A 21,776-nucleotide genomic window follows, 5' to 3' on the forward strand; every position below is an offset into this window, starting at 1 on the left:
TAGATGCTGTGAAAGCCTGTGTTGCTCACATTTGACTGCAAGCAGACCAGAAGCTATCACAAGCAGCAAACACTGCTGCATACAAGTACTAGAATGCAATTATATTCATATTTTGACAATACACAATGAATAAATGTATTACTTGTAATCATCATTCACTTCCCACACCAATCTCATGTATGGTAAAACATACAAATCAAGAAACTAATTCTGCAAATTGCATTTCTCTTTTCTGTTTTTCATATCCTTAAACTTTTTTGCCTTTCAGAGACATAAGATAGCTGTACAATGGTGTGGGGTATTAGGAAACCTGCAGAGCAGTTCTCTGCAGCATTTTAAGATATGTTTCTTAGCACAAAACCTAGCACAAAAACAAATGTCCTACTGAAGAGAAGTGTCTGCATCATAATCTGAAGTCTCCAACTCCTTAGGTGATTTTCAATTGCTACAGATGTACACATTGATGTAAATACAGCACGTCTCTAGCTACTTTGACTGGTCCATCAGCCCTGTTAATAGAATTGTGTTTCCTTCTCTTTTTTACATTGCTAATGTCTTAATGGCTAAAATTTATCTTCCTCCAGCACAACTCTGACCAGCTAACCTAACAATTCACAGTGTAACCCCAGAGTGGCTTGAAATGCTAAAATATATAGTCTAGGACAACTAATTTGCTTCCTCTTCACAATTCAGGGAATGTACTTCTCCCGCCTTTTACATTGCAAAAACGACACCTTTTCCCCATTTAGAGCAGGGTCAATGGGCAAAGTTGACACAGTGTGTTCTCAAAGTTTTGAGAACTGGTGTGGTTCAGAAACCAAATTACTTTCTCCCTACAGATATAGCTTAGGTCTAGTTCCAGAATATCAGCAAAACATTCTAAAGTCAGCAGGGTACACAAAACCAACAATATTCACATACAGGAGGTCAAATTACATACTGACATTACCACCTACCTGCTAGTATCACATATCTGTGCTCACATACCCCTTCGAAAAATAAACTCTGTTTAACTGATAAACAGAGTTTATAGCTGAATGTCCTTTTTAAGAGGCAGTTATGGATTTAAAGAACAATCAATGCACTGTACTTCTTCCGTCTTGTCTTAATTATTGTTCTGCATAGTTACAAATGATGAATAAGGAAGAAGAAAATTAGAAGGCAAATTAATTCCTTGATCTGTTCAGAAAACACTGTAGGGTTATACAAACATACACAGAATTACTCATAGAAGAGCTATATATGCATACTGTAACAGAAGGAAAAATAATTGGCATGCAGGGAAAATAAACATTAGCAACCAAAAGGAATAATTTATCTTCTACAATAACAGTGGCCTTAACATTACCAATTCAGACAGCGGATATCTATATAATCAATGCACTCAACTGTCAGGCTGGTTTGAGACATCCTTATAAATGCTACAGCATAAAATGAAAATTTTAAAAAGCACATAAAGAAGTTTTTATTAAGCTATAAAGATACCCAGTGTCTACCAATTTAATTTCTTTGTCTTGAACAAAAAGAAAATAGTAAGTTTTGGGATTTTGGTTTTTTACATTTAACATTTAACTTCCCTCAATTTTTACATTAGTGTTTTGATCACTCATGGTTCTATAACTATGAAATTCTTAAAATAATTATTTTAAACATTTGTTGAAAGAGAAGCCATAGTCTATTTTCAGTAATGGCACAAGTAACTTTTCTCTCTGAATAGTGTTGGGCGAACAAAATAGTAAAAGTATGTAATTGCATGTGGCTGTGTAAGTAAATATGTGTATGAACAGCATAGGAAGAATTCCCACTGCCACACTAAAACATTTTATATATATGCTGTCATCACCTTGTCAAGATCTGGCAATACCACCTTAGTTACATATTACAGATCTTATCATTCAGAGGGAACAGAACATTCTGAGTGTGCCTCAGAGTGACATGGAAAAGCTCAAGGCATGGGCTTTTTTTTGTTTTTTTGAAGCTCTGGATTCTGCTTATCTGCACAGGATGCCCCAGCTTTTCAGTGTTTCCTTATAAGTCCTAATAATTGCAAAATAATATTCTGAAGATAGTGACAGAGCCAGAAATGCTCACTGTTGATCACACAATGAAACAAAATGAAAGGCTTGCTCAATGTCAGGCTAGAATTAGCAGAAAAAAAATACAGAAGTCTCCCAAGTGCAAGTCAAGTGCTTTAACCATAGCATTATTGTTACATCTAAAGTGCACAATTAATCTGACCTTGCTTGCTCAGATAATATTCCTAAAGCTGAAGTTCTACTGTGAATGTTAAGATTTCTTCCTATTAATATTTTAAATAGGACTTGACTAATCTAGCCCGCATAATAAACAATACAAATCTTCCTAAAATATTAATTGTTAACAATTAAGACTTACAATTGCTGGATAACTTAAAAAAAACTCTGCTTTTACTCAACTTGGCCTGAAATAAAACATTCATTATATTAAAAAGCCTTGCAGATGAAGACTTTGAATGGCTTTAAAATAAGCTGTGAAATGTACGAATTTTTCAGAGCTTATTCAAACTAAATCCCTTTAAATATTTAAAGCATACAACATTGCAAACCTGCCGACTTCAGTGTAAAAACACAGGAGCACATATATGATATGCTTTATACTTGTACCCTCCAGCCACCTGTAAAAGGCAAATACAGATCCAATAGGAAAAGAAATTTAAGGAGAGTTTGCTGCCCTTGAGGGACACAACTTGAACTACTGACACAGGGACAGTCAGATGAGGAGGATGAATCCCAAATTATAGGAACTCCACACCAAAAAGCAGGGAAGTAGGATATCCTTCAGAACATAGCAGAGGCTGAACAAGTGGTGGCACACAAGTAAGGATATGCAGAGGAAGCACTTATCTTGGATGCAAGACTGCTCAGTGGAACAATATTTCGATGTTTTCAGTGTGGAAAAATATTTCATCTCTGCTCAGCAAACATGACTCACTTCTTTTTTTGATACCTATGTCAATTTTGAGCAGTGGGTGAGAAAACCAGCTGATCACTAGGATTGTTACACCTGCTGTACACATTCTGCAGGCTGCACATCAATTCAGTACCTTTCAAAAGGTACTAAATTTGGAAGTACCCCTTTCAAAATCACACAATGCTTGTAACAAGATATTCTGTCAACTATTGCAGCATCTTTGATTAATATTTCCAATGGGAAAGTTTTTTTCAAAAATCCTTTTGTGTTTCAAAACCCTGGTAAGAAGAAAAAAAGGTGTGAAATTAAAGATACTTTTAAAGTCTACCTGAAGTACAGACATTAGTTCAAAAACAGATGTGTACTTCTCTGCCGTAACACTTGCTTGGCCTTGTAGAATAAATGACATTATTTTAGTTGGTCTGCTCTTTGGTGGATTTACAATGTCACAATATTGTTTGTCACAGGAAAAACAAACAAACAAACACATAATCCTCTGGTAATTCAGGAAATCATCAGCAATTTTCAGGTTTAGGTTTTCTGGATATTTCAGATTCTAATTGAAAGCAGTGCAGCAAATGCAAAATAGAGGAATTCCTCCAGATAACATGTTTACCTGCAACAGCAGATAAGAATATATGAAAAAAGAAACAGTTTGTTTCCTGTTCATGGGGAGATGCATTTACAGTGCCATTTGAAACACTGTCATAAGTACCTTTACACAAGCTAGAGCTTGACTGCTTTCATAAATACACATTTATGTTTTTAACTTAAAACCAAGTAAGTTCCAAGTCCCAGTTTCTGGCCATAACAGTAGCAATCCACATTAGCACTTTCCACCCTCCAGTAAAACTGAATGAACACTCCAGCTCCATCACTCACAATCTACTTGGAAGCATATCACAGAATAAGCTATTGCTTGCATCCAAATTTTGCCTTCCTAAAATAGAATAGCTTGTTCTAGTCATTGATGCAAAAAATACATTTTTACTACCAACAGTTGTACAGGGAACTTCAAAGCTCTCAGCTGAAATGGTATCATTGGCACTGGCCATGCAGATATAAGGCAGCACAAGGCAGAGTTCAACCCAAAGAAACATGGCAGACAAGGCAGAATGTGTTCAGTAAGGGGATCTCTTTCTCCCCATGGAAAAGAGGTATAGTGCGTCAAGGCAATACCTGCACAAGTGCAACACTGGCTCACAAGCTGACCTGATGATCCCACTTTGATAAGTTCATATGTGTCAATCACTGTAAGCATTCCTCCAGATCAGGAAAGAGTTCAAAACCGAATCCCACTTTCACAAATTCTAACCTTATTTCTTAAGTATAAAACTACTTTTTGTCTCCTTTCCTGATGACCACATTAAGAATAAAGCATGGAATAGAGGATATAGAGGGCCTGCCCTGAACAGACATCAGTGTAGTCCATCTTTTTCTGTCTTTAGTAGGTGAAGCAATCAATGTTTCAGAAGCACTGAAAATTAACTTGCTTCTAAATAAGCTTTTGCCTTTTCAGACAAAAATCCTTAAAGCAACACAAAAGATTATAAGAGAAATAGCAATAACATGTGAGTGGGATTCCCACCTATGTTTAAATCTGAATGTGAAGATTTCCTTATTCAGCCTCCCTCAATTCACACATGCACAAACACTTCACATGCATTATGAAAAGGCTGCTTATTGGCAGCTACTAATGCAGTTGCAAAAAAAAAAAAAAAAAAAAAAAAAAAAAAAGCAAGGAAGTAATTAATGGGAGAGAGAAGGAAAGGCTAAAAGGATGAGAAGGAATTACATAAATATAGAAGATGTGATCCATGTGATCCAAAGTCCAATAAAGTCAATGGAATGATTCATACTGATTTCAGAAATCATGAGAGACAGAGTCTGCAAATGCAGAAAATAGATTTCAGCCCCAGTGGCAGACATGTTTTTCCTCCAAAAGTTCTACAACAGAGGCATGATGTTTTTATCTAAAAGAATCATCTATAATAAGATAGTTATAGCCCATTTTATTTCCTTTTAAATGGCTCTGGCAGCTTTTCCTAACATGTGATATGGGAAATATTTTCTTTTATTTCCCCCACCTCATGTCCTAAAAAAAGTTTCTGTGCACACAGACTCAGGTCTCTCAGTCTGTGTTAGTGGCTGCACTATCACAGCTCTTGGGGATGATGAAAATAACATCAGCTGTGAGTTATGTGCCCTGCTTGACAAAAGGGGCGTGACTATTTTGAAAATCTACTTAGCCTTTCACCATGTTCCAGTTAGAAATGAGAAAAGGGACATGGTCAGCAGTCTTTATCCTGATGACCATTCCAGCAGGAGTTATTACAAAGAAAATAATTAAAAGGATTAAATCTCCATTTGAACCAGCAACATGTTCAAATGCACATTATGTTCAGATGGTGAAATGGGACAATGACACTTTTAGGATCTTTTGCAGAATAAGAAAAAACTAAAGTCTGAGAATATTTCAAGGCTGTAGTCAGTCAGCAGCACCAGCAGTCTGCAAAAATATTGCTTTGCATGACATAAAAAAAAATGTATCAAAAATTCTTTGTTGTGTCACTGCAAAAACTTCTTGGCTGCACAATTTATGATTAGCACTTAAAAAACCCCCTGAGCTTCTCTATCTGTTCTTCACTTTTGATTCCATATAAATACAGCTCAATACAAACTATTCATTGAACATGACCAAGTATAAGTAAGTTAGGTACTGTGCCCAGCCAAGTTAGCTCTAATACCCCCAAACCAGTGCCATTTATATCATATAACCAGCAAGAACGTAGAAATATTATTTTATAAGAAGCAGACCAATAAATAAACATTTTAACTAGGATTTTATTACATAATTTGGCTCCAAGTATTGTGTTGTGCTAATAAATATAATCTGTCAGCAGAGATGGGGAAAAATAAGAAGTAACAGAAGCAGAAATAGTTTCAGGCTAAAACTATCACTGAAGTTTTCCTTTGCCTTTCTAGTAATATAGACACAAGACCATCGTCCTGGGGCCTGAGACCAAGTAAATGAAGCTGATGGGAAACAAGACAGCAAGATTACAAAAACTTCACCATGGACTGGTTTAGACTATGCACTTTTTACAGACAGCACATCAAACTAGACCATTATCTCAGGTACTCTCACCACAACATGGGTTCTTAGTGATGCTACGGGATGAACAGCACCAGGGAACACAATTTGCCATTTAGCTACAATCTTCAGAGACAACTCTTGTCTTAAAGCTGCTGCCTCAGGAACTCCTCCAGTTCCTCCCTACCGTTATGCCAGATCTCAACATAAATATGCTTGCATGCCAATACACAAACACATAGTCATTTTATCTCAAAGGTATGGATCTCTATAAATATAGATTTTTGCAACATAGGTACTGTGAAGATAAATGTCATTGCTGGTGTCAAATTCATTCTGGAGGGAATGGCCCAAGACATGGTGAAGAGAAAACAACTGTTTGGCAGAAGTACCTGCCAAGTGGCAGAGAACTTTCCTTTCTTGGCTTCAATCCTTGGCAATTCACAAGTACAAGAAACTGCCAGCATGCAGGTAAAGCCTTCAGTGTCCTCTGGAAGTGGTTTCTGTGGCAGCAAAGTAAGTGGAAGCATGGGATTGGAAAAGATTATCTTCTTGGGAATGAGACAGGCAGGCAGCTGCACACAGCAAACAGGATAGTCAGGGGTGGTCAGGAGCACATCCAAGCTGCTTTGGTGAGAAGGTTAAGGAAAGGAGGAGAACCTTACACCTGCCCAGCTATGAGCTGGTTTATTTGCCATGACTGACTCCTCAGCAAACTCTATCAGGATATTCCTGTGTGAACTCACTCTCAATTTTGTGCCATTTAGACCCAAAACACTTCTAGCCAGGCTAATCTGCTTTTTACCAATCACACTTTTTAAAATACACTTGTTTATTTATAGATGTAGATTACCAAGAAGAACTTGCAGTAATGACAGTGTTTCTGAGAACTTCTAAATTTTTATTTTAAATCTCACAAGACACCTCTCTGCACAGTTTTAAGAAAATTCCAATTCTAAAAGAAGAAGCAGACAATAAACATGTGCCTTGTTTATGGTGCCACTACCATTTTTATACTCAGTCATGGAGGCAAAAATTCATGAAGACTTGCACCAAATCACCAACCACCTCCCACCTTGCCCCTTACTCTTTGGTGCTATAGCAAATTCTTCCCTCACTCCTGGTGAAATCAATCTCATTCTTTGTCAAGATGTTGGGAATAAGAGGGTTCAGGAAAAAGATATCTACTAGAAATTGCTTTGAGTCCTTTCAAAAATAATGGATTTATGATGTAGAGATTGGCCTTCTTAGCCCTATCACAAGTTGCTTCTAATGAAGTTCATTCCCTGCTTATATGTGCTTTGAATCTGTCAGTATTGACACAGTTTTAAGAAGCAAGATAAACAAACATTTACAGACAAGGAGACAAGCAGTGAAAATTATGTGGAAATGCATCTGACTTGGTTTTCATGCAGGTCACCACATGACCGACCTGGCAGAGATTACTCAGCACTCAGCCATGAAAAGCAGAGATCACTTCAAGGGGCAGCTTTATCAACTGACAACTATGGACTGGCCAATTCTATTTGATCAGCCCATTATTCACTATAAATGTGTGAAAAACCTATCCGATTTTATTCCTCTGTATGCACAAGGATACAAAAACCTGTCTAAGCAAAAAGCAAGAGCATGAATACTATTATGGTAAGATCTCGCCACAATTCAAACAGTCTTTGTTCCCTCTGCCTCACAATGATGTTTGCTAACACAATAGAAAGTCCCTCTCTGCAATCCCTCTCTCACATCAGATAAACCAAAATACCACTCTATGATAGTACATAACAACATAGTTGCTTGAATTCAGTAACAGACAGACAAGAAATCTTTCATTCATCCTGGACTTAGTTACTTGTCTCAAACAAGTAACTTCATGGGTAATTATTCTGTCTACCCGAAAAACAAGGAAAGCAGTATGAGTTTCTGAGCGGCATTTTGGAAGAGGTGAAGATCTTTACACCTACAATAATAAGTGAAAGACTTGACTCCTCAAACACATTTGTACTTCTAGCATGGAGAAAGAAAATAATGCAAAATAATAACGCAGGGTAGATAGAACTGGTTTATTACTGAGGAAAATCTGACTTAGCCTGTCTTAGCTACATAGACCACATAGTCATTGTACCAGTAGGCCTATGGACATACATACAGTACCCATACCTCAGCAAGAAATGCTGATGAAGATTATTTCAGTTAAAAGCATCTGAGATATGATCAACTTATGTGCAGAGCAAGCTAAGAATATTAGTCATAGTCCATGCAAGACTGAATAAAACAAAACTCAATGAATTTGCTTTAGGAGGGGGAAGAGAAAGACACGACAAAAGCTTCTACTTGGCCACATTTTCCCTTTTCTTCTCAAATTGAATGTTTATAAAATGTATCTTTTAATATGGATCACCAAAATCCTTTCTTAACTAGACAATCCAAGCAGCTATGTGTAGTCTGTCATTATTAGATTTCTCTTCATACTCCCTTCTTTAAATGTTATGCAAGGTTTGGCTATTTGCTAATATGAGTAAAGTAGCTTTACTACTGATACGAAAACCATTTCCAAAGAGATGCCAATAAGTTTAACTGTTTTTTAGAACAGGTTCAAAACTGGTCAGATCCTCTTCTTACTAGAAGCTGAATTACTTCTGCACATTCAGCTGAGAGAAGTCTAGGGATGGAGATGTTCTGGTACCAAGAACATTTCCAGCCACAGATTCTGCACTCTTTAGTGCAGACCAACTTTCACATTGCAGAACGGGCTGAGGGTTCAAGTGGTGTTCAAAACTTCATAGGAACACTGAAAAAAGAACTGCCTCCCAGTCCATAGAACTTATAAAGAATGAAGCTGTTTACATATCCATGGGGAGCACACTCCCTTGTTATTTTACCAAGAAAAGTGCATTTGCAGTTACCACTGAAGTTTTGCTGTGATGTGAATGAGAAGTGGTTGTAAATAAAAAGGATTCTGCTTCAAAACTGGAGACTAAGCTGGAAACAGTTAGAAACAAGCATCTTTCTAGTGATACACCACAAATATTTACTCCCTTATGTGAGCTGAGATTGTGACACAAAATCTCTAGTAGTTAGTGGTCCCCACAAAGAGTTTGCGACTTCCTGAACTAAAAGACTAATTTAGACTTTTCTTCATACCATGACTCCTCTACTCTTTTTGGAAATTATGGAGATTTTAAAATATTACTAATTCTCAGTAGCAGATGGTAGTAGCACTTTGTCAGAGCATTATTGCATTTAAGTTAACACTTTGGAATTTTAATGCAACAGCTCCAAGACTTACTTCTGAAACCCTTCCATAAAAGGGCCATTTCAAAGCTTACATCTACAACTGCTGCCATCCTCTGGCTTCCATCCATTTTAAGAAGTGGCCTTTGAAATAGTAGTATTAAAAAATTATAAAATACTTTAATATCCAAAATGGTCAGGGGGAATTTGTGAAATGAACTGCAACAAGAAACCTCTGTTGTATTACTAAAGCAATGCCAACAACAAAATACATCTCCATGGCCCCTACTCCTGAACCTCTTTCAAAAAACCTAAATGATGGTTATTTCTGAGGAGCAGACATTTGTTTACTCATTGCAGAAGCCTGGAGGTGAGAGCAAAAGAAGTCAGCACATGCTTGTTCTGAAGGGAGGGTTAATCGGAATGAAGGGATGAGGGCACCAGGAATGTTTCCAACAGCTTCCAAAGCTCCAACACCAGCAATTTCAATATTCTATTTTTTTACTCCAAGTTAACATCACAAAATGATGCAAGGACCTCGTTTATAGAAAGTTAGCCCCTCTCTCCCTTTCATGTTGTCTATGGAAGTCTGCAAACCTAGTATTTTCTGAAAACACTTGTACTCCTTACTTGACACAACACAAAGAGCCAATTAATTCAAGCCTCAGGGACATTTGGCAGTCCTACAAAAAATGGGGGGGAAAATGCATCCCTTTAAAAAAAAATGCTAAAAAACTCCAACCCCACAGTACTTCAATGAACAGACTTTTTTCTTTTTTTTTTTTAATTACTATATCCTGGGAAGATGATTTTCAGCAATAGCAGTTTCCAAATGCTATAATTATCTAACTTTCCCTGAGAAGGTATTTACTTTGCCATTCCATACATCATTCCCTGTTATTAGAGATCACTGATCTCAAACAGAAAAATATTCTAAAAAACTATTGTCCCAATTCTTAATGTGTCTCATTTATAAGAAACACAAGCCACTGGCTGTGTCTTTGCTGCCTTGAATGGGGGTTGGACAAGGTTGATGTTGACAGAAAACCAGACCAAATGAGGACATATGCCACGAGAAAAGTGTGAAAGGAGATCCACTCACCACTCTGGAGCTTCACTGAAGAAAGGTGTAACTTTTAGAGAGAGCTATGCAGCTATTTGAGATGAGGAGAAAGCCAGCACTCGCCCCCTCATTCCCTGAGAGTCAAGGCAGGCTGCGCATCCAGAGGCAGGCTGCATTATTTACCCTTTTCTCCCTCCCTAAATTAGGTCAAAAGCCAACGGAGCAGAAGCTGTGGCTGTATCCATCCCTTCCTCCTACTCACCAGCCACAGAAGCTGAGTTTGAAAGGAGGCATGGTACAGACCAGCCTAGAAAAGAAAATGATAGTGTCAAGACACAGGAATGTACAGTACACTCAGAATAACCCTGAGAGGAGAGGAGTGGAAGCTGACACTTCAGTGCTCATTGTCTGCATCTGTGTACAATGGTATTAAACAATGCAAATGTAAAATGGATCTCACTTCTCTGCCAAGTAACCAGGTACAATTATTGGCTGAAGAAACCCCCCCCCCCCCAAAAAAAAAAAAGTTCTATCACACAAATCAAATGTTTTATGGTAAAACTACAGAGGCTAGACAGGGAGAAACAATCCTATTCTCTAATCTGTAATTTATTTTCTTTAAAACTTAATATTACCTTTCAGCTATATTGTTCACAAAACATCATTTGCATATTTTTGCCAATTCACTCCCTTGCTCCTCTGGATTTCCCAACTTTTCTCATATGCTTAGACATACACCTCCCCTACAAGGCCTGTCCTGAATATAAAGCCCAGTCTCCAAACCACATAACATTTCCTGCTGTGAAGGTATCCTGCACTACCCATCACTCATGCTAATCCCTTCAAACATTTCCTGCACCCCTTCACCATCCAGCCAACTCCCACCACTGCTAAACACAGCCCCCTCCAATTGTTTTCCAAAGTTCCCACATAGAAAGCATCACCATAACACTCCCCACAGCAGTCCTGCTCCCAGAGCAGCTCTGTGGCAGAGAACAAGTTTTTTTCCTGCCCACTGCCTTCAGCCATTTTTTTTTAACAGACTCTATGCTCTTTGCAACACTGTCAAAAATGGGAGAACTTTTTCAAGTAAATGAGCATTTTTCATATATCTCTGGGATGCAATCCAATTCCAGAACAGGAGAGCTACTTTGAGGAGCTAGATAATAATTTCTCTAGACTCTTTCAATAATATTTCCCCAGCAATACAAAAACTTCATGAAACTACCAAAGGAGGCTGCAGATACTTTCAGAATCACTGACTATTTTTAAATAAATCTTTTTAAAAAGGAGAAAAACTAGGGAAATTTGCAACATATATTGTTCCACTTTCCAAAAAAAGGGGTGTTTTCTTCTTACCTAGTCTTCCAGAACTGTACTATGAAATATTTGTCTGAGACAGAGAGTGAGAGTGTGCACAGACATTACTTCCTGTACTAGGTAAACCCAGAGAGTAGCATGGTGGCAGCTGATGAGGTAATGATTGCTTCTATTTGGCCAACTTAATCAATGTTACTGGCAATAACATATAATTATAAACACATTGCTGCCCTTCATTTCTTGTCAGCTCTTTCCCCTGACAGCTCCAGATGAGGAACTTTTGATATCAGCCATGCAGCATCTGCCCTGACAGGACATCCCTGTAGACATTTCTAGTTGCTTTCATCCCTTTGTACCCAAAGTGATCATTCACAAACATGAAGGAGTGAATCTGCCTCTCAAAAGACACATGAGTCTCCAGGTGTACAAAGTGAGCTGCAGAGAGATCCAAGCCCTCTCTTTCACTTCAGCTTCAAATTCCCTGATAGCCTTTTTATTTCATATTTGTACAGTTTCCAGCATGGTGGGGTGCCACTTCATGACTTGTCTTCATGTTATGGCTCCCTGCCTGCAAGCAAAAAGCCTCCCAAATCTTCATGTTGTTACTTAGGGTGGAAACTAATGCCACCCCAAATTAAAGAAAAATCCAGTCAAGTATTTTCAATAAACATAGTCCTTCTGATGAATGAAAAAGTGTGTATTTATGCATTGCATTTATATATTGTATGTATTATATCAATACATACCCCAGTGCTTACTATCAGCCTGTAGCATGGAGCTAGAATAGCTCCAGAATAGTAAATGTTTAGAGGTATTTATAGAAAATGCATTAGTAGATATACTTCAATACTACTTCAGCATATTTATTCACAAAGAGGAAAGCTGAAGGAAGACTACCTTTAAGAATTATAACCAACTTTTTGAGGTGTATTTGACCTCAAGAGGTCAAATAAGTATTATTCCAGAGAAATTTCTAGAGAAAAAACAGTTTTATCCAAATAAGAGATATGTGTTATGGTGTGTTTAACTTTTTCCTTACTGGACATTAAAAGCAAATATTTAAGAGCACAGACACAGTGATCATCATAATTTCTTGCCATGAGCCTAGAATATGAGAGAGAAAGAAACTAATAGAAACAGTGAAAGAGAGCAATTAATGTATGCAGTATGACCTAAAATAGCTATCAATCACTTTCACTTGCATTTAACAATGCAAGTCCACACTGTGCCCTGGCCACACACTGCCACTACTCTACAGTGGCTTCACTGAGCAAGAACTCTGTATTTTCTACTATCTTCTTCCCTTTGACAACCCTCTAGTACATGAAATGGTTTTAAAACATTTCTCAAATGTTTAAGTTGAGCACTATAAATACTGCAAGAAGGCAAAGGATACACAAAAAGAAACATCCTTGTTTAATAATGTTGTGTCTGGTGATACCCCCACTGTATGCTGTCAGCCCAGCCAGACAAGTTTTAATACTGATTGTAATCAGTGAGATAACCCTGCAGCAGTGTCTTGGCACCTGAGAAATACAAATGAATCTCCAAAATATCCCAAAGGCTCAGGAGCCTGAGCTTGACTGAGATGAGTTCCTGCATGCTTTAAAACCAAAGCAAGTCTATCATCGGGTTTGGGTCCCAAACACAGGTCTGGAGTTGGTATCCCAAGGCAGGGAAGACCACCTTGTGCAAAGTTACATTGCTCCATTTAAAAATGGGTTTGCAAAATTGATATATCTGACTAGGTTAAAATTTGCCACAGCAAATTCAAGCCTGGCATTCAGGTCTGCTGTTCTGTTATCCTCTGCTCTTTCCAGAGCTCTCATCCGGAGCTCCTTTCCACAGCACTGGAGCAGTGCTATTTGATTTTGATTTATCACAAATGAATTATTATAATGAAATCACCAACTTGATTTAAGCCTCTGAGAAAGATATGGTTGGACTAACAAAAAATTGTTCTGCAAAACAAGCAATTATTTTTAGGTTCACTAGATACTGGCCTTAGCAATCCAACTGATTACAGAAAGTTAATGTTTTAAAAAGCAATGAAAAAAATAATGTATTAAATCCTTTAAATCTGCATTAAAGGCTCCAAGAGGAATTTTAAAGTTATTTTCATGGCATATTTTATTAGATATGTGATATTTTATTCATGGTAAAGCAAATATAACAATTAGGAATAATTAGCATTTCAGCAGAGAATGTTATACAATACATTAAAATACACATATAACTCCTCATTTAAATTCTGTATCCTGACATTTTTCTCCCTTTCTGGTTCAGGACTTTTCCATTGAGCATAGCATTTACAGGAACATTATACAGCTCCCAGAGAAATAGAAACAAACAGAACTAGTGGCTTTTGCCTTTGATATCTTAATTTCTTCCCCTCCTTGCATTTTTACTCATTTTCTTTTGCAATTTCCTCTTGAGTACAGAGCTTGTCACATAAACCCAGCACAACTTTCAAGAAACTTTTTCCCTTTCATCTTTTCTACCCTACTGCCCCATCATTCCACAACTAATGTGTATAATAGAAATCTACATCTAACCCTGATCTTACAAATCCAGTTTGAAGTTGATAAAACTAGAGTAATAGTCTGTACCACCTGTTCCACCATAACTTTAATAATGATGTAGTTACTCTATTATCCTTTCTCATTAAGTAAGTGTCACTTTTTATGAGTGATTTTCTTGTTTGTTTGGGTTTTTTTTCTAATTTAACGCAGCACTTACAGCTCTCAGAATATCCCTTCCTTGAGCTTTTGTGGTGAGTCCCAGACCAAAGAAGGAAGACGTCTCTCCAGCTGAAGTGCACTCTGTGGTATGATACAGAACACAAAATACCTCCTTCTCTGAACTAAGTATATTATCACTGAAACTAGGACATAAATTCTGAACCTTACAAAATTACAGCACTGCACAACATCAAACGTGCTCCCTTGCCAGATTTCAGAACTGTTATCCAAACACCAGTACATTTCATTTACTAACCTTCAATTTCAGCCTGTGTCCTCCCTGTTACAGAGGACTTATGACTCGCCCAGTCACCTAAGCCTTTATTAATTATAGTGGTTGCAGACACACGAGAATCTTTCCCTTGTTCCATCAGCTCTCACAACTGCTTGGCCAATGACAACCAGAAACCAAAGCCTCACACTTGTATAGAAGAATAGAAGAGGAAACTGTCCTGATGGTGCCCCTGGGAAATCCAGAGAGATACAGTAAGAAATACAACTTTTCCTCACTTACTCCTTCTCTAAATGCTTCCATTTCTGTCTAGAAGTTTAAATTACTATGACCAGAATACAAAACTATATTCTGCCTCTGTAATGGGTGACAACAGCACTTCCTTGTCTCCATGTACTGCTTCAAATGCACAAGCCAGCTAAAAGCTGTGCCCAGGAGGCTTTGCCCAGGCATTCCTTACCTGATGTTGAGGATGGATTAACCAGCACTCCAGCAAACTTATCCAGCATGCATTTAGCACACATGCCACATGTGACACTGCACCCCCTCAGTAGTGCACCTTTTCAATACAATGAAAAGGTAGATAATCCTAGATAAGCAAGGAAGCCATGGTCAACATAACTCAAAAAAAGGCCAAGGTAGCTCATTTTGGTAACTACTGCTAGCGACAGGACAGAAACTGCTTCCTCATGGATATAACACATGGTGCAGGAAGATGATATAACACCACAGAAGGAGAGGAAGTGCATCTGTGTGCAGGAAGTCCTGTAGGAAGGCAGTGGCTACACTGCAAGCCTGGGGTACAAAACACCTCAAAGAAACATGAGCTGTGATGAGCAGCTCCCAGCCACTCTGTCAGTGTGTCAGCAACCTGCCTGCTGTGCTTTGCTCTTGGGCTGTGACAGTCATACCTATCTCTTGGTGTTTCTAGGTAGCACAAACTGTATCTGGGGCTCCCATAGATGGGTGTGAGCAGGAGCAAAGCCATGAACTGGACTGTAAGGTCTACAGGATTCACAGGTGTGGAGCTGCTTTGACATTCAAACCAAGCCTGAATCTGAAATCAATATTTTCTTCAAAATTTCACCATCTTAGATAATAACTGACTTCTTCTGGAATTCAAATCTAACTGAAAAAAAGAAAAAAAAAAGTGACAACGAAATTTGCAGATGCAGAAAGGTAACTGAATTTGCCTCATTACTAATGTATTACCTGAAATCATTCTTTGGCACAGACCATCATGTATCATAATAGATGTGCAAAACATGTTCTCAAAGTTTGATCACTTTCTTATAATTGCTCAAAATATTAGAATATTATTTCCTTTTCTTATTGGTCACTCGTAAGTCCAAACATCAATGGTAAGTATCTGTGCCTAGTAAGTTTTTAAACACTGAAGATATAAAAAAAAATATGTTTGTATGTGAAGGGGAAAGAGTGTTACCATGTTCTCATATATAACCTAGGTAATTAAGAAAATTTATTAGAAAATTATAACCAAATAGAACTACTTTTTCACATAAACTGTTTTCAAAACCATTTTTTTCTCTGCTGAAAAAAAAAAAAATCAAGCGGTGGAGTAGCAGCAACAAAGAGTAAAAATACAAACCTCAACTCAAAACTCAAAAGTTTCCAATAAATTTCAGCCAAAACCAGCCTGTCATGGCAGATTATAGATAGCTATATATCAAATGGAAGAAAATGATGTAAGTTCAAGTCTATACCTAGGGAGTAACCTAATGGCTTACAGAAGTCATCTCTTGCCAATACCACTTGCTTTCCAGGGCTAGGGAGTGGAAGAGAACCATACTTAATGCCTTTGTTCATTAAGTTAAATGAACCTTAGTTGGTAGGTTTATGTAGTCACAGTCTTGAAAGATTTTTCTCCAGTGTGTTTTTTCAAAGATGGCATTGTGAGAATAAAGGCTCAGTGCATCCATAAGTAGTCATGTGAAAGCACAGAGCAGCAGCAGTGATTGCCTTGTCAGACATTTGTTAGGGCACCACTTGAGAACGGATGGTTTAATTTTTTTTTTTTTTTACTCTGCCTTTATCAAGGACAAAGAACCTGATATAACACCAAGAGTTATTTAAGAACATGAAAAGGAGCTGCCTGCTGCAGTCAGCAATCCACAGGCTCAGTTTAAAATCTTCTCAAGTCAACTAGGCAACTCACCTGGATTATGACAGACTCTGGATCAGGCCCTGATGATGACTAAGAAACACTCCAGAAAGCAGTGACACCTAATGGCAAAATGCCTTTGGATGATGGCAAGCCCTAATTTGTGGTGTAAAAAGTCATCCCTCTTGAGGTACAGAGTAACTAACACACATCACAGGGACTGAAGCGCTGCCACCAATTGAAGCACCTGGGAAAGTGTTTCAGAAATAAGGCACACAGAAACAGAGAGTTTGTCATGCAGGCCAAGCATTTCAGGAGAACATGTTTACTAACATAGCCTCCTGGCTGCTCAGCCCCAGCACACCGGGTTCCAGGTCCTCACTCAGACATGTGTTTAAAATAAGCAAGTAACCCTTTCACATCCTAGACCAGGGACAACAGGGGCCTGAGTGCACCCCTGCTGACACTACAGGCACATAGAGATTTATTTGTTTTTAATAAATCTGTTTTGCTTGCTTCTCTTGTGCTTTACAAATGTATGTGAGAGTACTGTAATGAACAGTTAGTGGTGTACACTACAGACCTCCTAATGAGGCTTCACCAATAGCACAGCAAATTAAATTCCTATTACCAATTCACAACATAACCCCAGCTGCACTGTAGCACATCAGCTTATAAGAAAAAATGAGACATGCATCCCACCAAACAAGAAGAATCCCTTTCCTTTACAGAAAAAAAAAATTGTTTTAGTTACCTTTAACATCAAGAGAAGAAACAAACAATGGACCCCATGCTGGAATTGCCTTGATATTATTAACCATGGTACAGAAGAGCTTAAAGGTGTGAGCCAAAACTCAGGACCCAGCAATGCTGGGAACTTGTCCAACACAAGGAATGCAGCAGCCCTGGCCTACAATGTCTAAAAGCTGAGAAGAGTAAGGTAAGGGCAAGACTGATTTTCTCTCTCAAGAAGAAAAAATGGTATCTATAAATATATTAAAACCAGATGTATAATTATATGTATAAGCATATACAATACATATCTATATATGTTTATGAAATTTCTGTTAAAAATATAAAAGCCAAGGGCAGTACACAGTTGACTGTGTATGACTAAAGTAACTGATAAATATAAAAACCAACTTGAGATAATCAGGGAGGTTGAACTAGATTAGCCTTCAAAAATACTGTAGAGTATTTTTTTTCAGCAAAACTTTTGTACCACACTATGTGCCTGCTGCCCTAGGTGATTTTGCAGCATCTAATACACTTATATCTGCCTATGTGTTTCTATAGGCACAATAGGAAATCCATAAGCATGCACAAATGTATTATTATGTGAGCACCAAGGAAAAATAATGAGCACAAAATACAAAATAAAAGCATGTAGAAGATACAGCAGTAGAAGATACAGAGCATACACAAATTGCATGGTTGACAAGGACTGCCACGTAATCCCTGCTTAATTAAAACACTGTTCTAAACTCCTGTTTAGGGAGTGAGGAGTGTGGGACAACTGATGTATGAAGGAAATATCAGGCAGCGTGGATAATCTCAAAGACTTGGGAGCTTTCGAGCTACATAAATCAGAGCGACTTTTTGAATAGCCTCATAAAACACAGAATCATTACCATTCCACTCACGACTCTCAGATTCTTCCTACAGCATACAGATCATTAGGAAACTTCTAAGCAATCAAGTAATGTGGCACTGATGAAATTACTCAATCAATGCATGGGCTGAGAGAAGCAGCATAATACAGGATTGCACAGTTTTGACATGGTAACCCTGCCCCTTTCTTTTTTATATAAGGGTAAGGAAAATTATAGTGGAGTAGATTCATTTCACCATTTTCACAAAAGTACTTAATGTAGTCTTTCTGAACTGCCAGTTCCTATTTATAATAGCAGGGCAGCAGAAACATAAAGACTATAAGCAGCTTTACTGATGTTTAAAATATGATACAGGAAAACCTTTCTTTTTAAATGAGCACATATACATATGCACAAACCTTAGAGATCAAAAGCAGAATCTGTACACAGAAGATAGAAATATGAAAAGGCATTATCACAGATACCAGTCACTGACATCATCAAGTTGTTAATGTCTACTCACTAAATTATAACTTTTTTTTGCCATTTTCTAAGAGAGGACTGATAAAATACTTGAGACAGAAAGCATCCTTTTACAGGAAACACATAAAATGAAACATAGGCAAGCAAGAGAGTTTGTGCATTATATTGAAAAACGTATGTACTATTAGGAAAAGGGTTTGCACAGGTAACATGTTATTTCTTATGACCATCTGCCCCTCTCAAACATGGGAAAATATTTTCCACTTGAATATATTAGCACTGCAGAACGAAAAAGAGATAATGCATTTATTCTGTCTGCTGCCTCAGGCGTCAGAACTAGTATTTCTTTTCCCCTGAACTGAGCATTTCAGTTTTTTCTTTGGCTTTGTGAGTTCTACTGTTGTTGATTTCTTCATAGAGTACTCTGCTACAGCTTTTTCTCATTCATTTAAATAAATACAGTTTATTAATTATGTCTAAATATTTTATACATAAATTTCTTTTATACAAGTGGAAGAAAGCAAAAAGGGGTCAGAAGATCAGGCCACAAAATACAGTGGTGTTACCTGAGGCCAAATTTTCATCTGTACAACTCAGCTATACAACTTGGAATATTTAGCTGTGTACTCATTCACTGTTAGAACAGTTCTGATTTCAGATAATTTATTTTCAGAATATTAATTTTAGTAGATGTAAACCTCTGTGTACCACTTATATAGTTTGCCATTTTCATGGCAGCATAAACCAGTCTATAAAAAGAACTAATCCCCTTGTCAGCTGTACTAATTGTCTCTCAAGACAAATTGTGTGAGAAGCAACTGCTTCGGTTCTGCTCGTTTGGGTTGTTGGGATTTTTTTTTCAATGAGGATTTACTGTGTTGATGTATCCAATCACTGACAGCATTATTAAAAAAAACCCCAAAATGTGTTGCATTTATCATATAAAACAAGCAAACCAAATAAATTTTCATCAAGACAAGGGGAGAAAAGCTGTCGTCTCCCCTGACGGTAGTGCAAAGGCACACGGCTTGCCCAGCAGCGCTGCTTTAGCCAGGAGGATGGGCGACAGTGGATCGCAAAGAAACTCCTCACATGCTACACAGTCAAAATTTCCCCCCAAATCCTAGGATGTAACCGTTTGTTACAAGCTCTTAAGAAAGAAACCCTAAGACGTAACTGTCTCCTAGTGTCTCTTTGAGAGTCTGCAACTGGGAAGAATTTTAAAAGTCCTTCTCCCTTTAAAAGGAGGGCATAGAGCGCTACCTCCCCGTGCAAATTAGCTGCTCCAGTCTCACACAGCCAAAAGGAATGACCCCTGTAAAGTTACGGTACCTAAGGGGAGCGGTGGCTCAGGGACAGCTACACGGAGGACTGGCGCACCGCTGCCCCAGAATCAGTCCTGCGGGAAAGCTCCTTACGGCCGCGCTTTCCAAACGCTCTCTCCGCTTCCCCGTCCACAGAAACCCGCTACGGATCCCCGCGACAAGCACCGGCAGACATATTTATAAAGCGAACACCGGGGAGAGCGGCAGCTGCCCCGCAGCCGGGGCCGGCACCGCCCCAGGAACCTCCCCAAAGCCCCGGCGGGACCCTGCCCCGAAATGCACCTTCCCCGGGGCAGCGCGGCGCCGGCCGCCCGCCCGCCCCCGCTCCACCTGCGTGCGGTGCCTGCAGATGGGCGAGCGGCCGCGGGGGAAGCGCCCTCCTCTCCCCGTCTCCGCTCCGCTCCCTCCCCGAGCAGCCCTGGCCGGCGCAGGGGGGCCGCCCGCTCTCGCCATCGCAGGGACCGAGCACTGCTCGGCAGCGCGGCCCGGCGCTGCCCAGGGATGCTCCCACCGAGAGAGAGGGCTGCCGTGCCGGAGATGGCTCGGGATAACGGGGAGTGCGGGCAGCGCCGTGCACTGGCATCAACCCGAGCTGCCCCCCAGCCCCCGGGGCGGAGGGGAGACCGCTGCCCTTCCCGGGAGGCGCAGATGGGGCCGACGGGGTGCCGGCCGGGAAGGGGGTGCCGGACGGCCGGAGCCCCCCGCGGCCTCCCTGCCCGCCCGCGGTAGGGGAAGTGCTCACGTTGCCGAGCCAAACCACCTGTTCCGCCGCAGGAGAGGAAGGCGGGGTGGGGGGTGTGAAGGAGGGAAAAGTGTGGGGGGTGGGGGCTTTGCCTGGCTGTCACCGTGGTGTGAGGATCACGGGGAGGCGTGGGGTGTCCCCCGGCCGAGGGCGAGCCGGGGCAGACGGAAGGCAGGCTGGAGCTGAGGGCGGCGGGCAGGAACCGGGGAAGTGCCCGAGCCCTGGGCGGCCCCATCATCAGCTTCATCAAAACCTCAAGGTCTAAAGCACGCACATACCCCACCGCCAAGAAACCTTTACACAGCGCTGTAGGGGAAAAAGAGGACGCCTGAGGTCCTGGTAGAAAGCAATTATAAGAGAGGACTAAACAACAAAAAAAAGCAAGCAAGCAAACGATTAAAGAGAGTGGGTGTTGCGAGGGGAGCGGGGAAAGCCTTCCAAGAGAAGGAAGGTTGCAAAGGAGAGCTGGAAAAGTGTCCTGCAGCACCAGCAGGCGCAGCACCCCCTTACCGATATGAATGATTGAATCTGCAATCGCCGCTTTCCAGGTTCGAGTCCAACAGACGGACACGACCAGGATGAGGGAGAAAACTTCCATCTCCTCCGGAGGTCCAGGCTTTATAACAACAGATCTCTTCGCTAACCGGTGCTGCCGCGGACAGTGCAGCGCAGGAAGCCCAGGAGTTTGAGGTGCAGCCGGAGCAGCGTGTAAATCCCGGTGGCTGGCGCAGAGCCGCGGCTGGTCAGAGAGCGAGCCCGGGGCTCCGAGCGCTTTTTTCCTCGGCGAAACCACTCGTCACTTCGCGGGGCTCCCGGGCAGCACCAGAATTGCTGGGAGCGCCGGCAGCAAATCCATCCAGCCCGGGCGCCGCCGCGGGCAGC

The 21,776-nt window shown here is 40.0% G+C and overlaps 1 protein-coding gene across 4 annotated transcripts in view; it reads right to left on the bottom strand.

Moving 5' to 3' along the window:
• GRID2 (glutamate ionotropic receptor delta type subunit 2) overlaps positions 1 to 21,537 on the bottom strand; it is a 679,709-nt gene extending 658,172 nt beyond the window's left edge. For all 4 annotated transcript variants that reach the window (XR_004148251.3, XM_021550296.4, XM_085579111.1 and 1 more), the window contains exon 1: positions 21,405 to 21,537. Coding sequence is in view for 3 of the 4 variants with exons in the window: in XM_021550296.4 (XP_021405971.3) it covers positions 21,405 to 21,492 (88 nt within the window). In the remaining variant the exon portion in view is untranslated. The remainder of the gene's footprint in view (positions 1 to 21,404) is intronic.
• Between the last annotated feature and the right edge of the window lie 239 nt (positions 21,538 to 21,776).

The sequence above is a fragment of the Lonchura striata genome, chromosome 4 (genome assembly GCF_050655825.1).
Source record: "Lonchura striata isolate lonStrDom1 chromosome 4, ASM5065582v1, whole genome shotgun sequence".
In the NCBI taxonomy this organism is placed as follows: domain Eukaryota; kingdom Metazoa; phylum Chordata; class Aves; order Passeriformes; family Estrildidae; genus Lonchura; species Lonchura striata.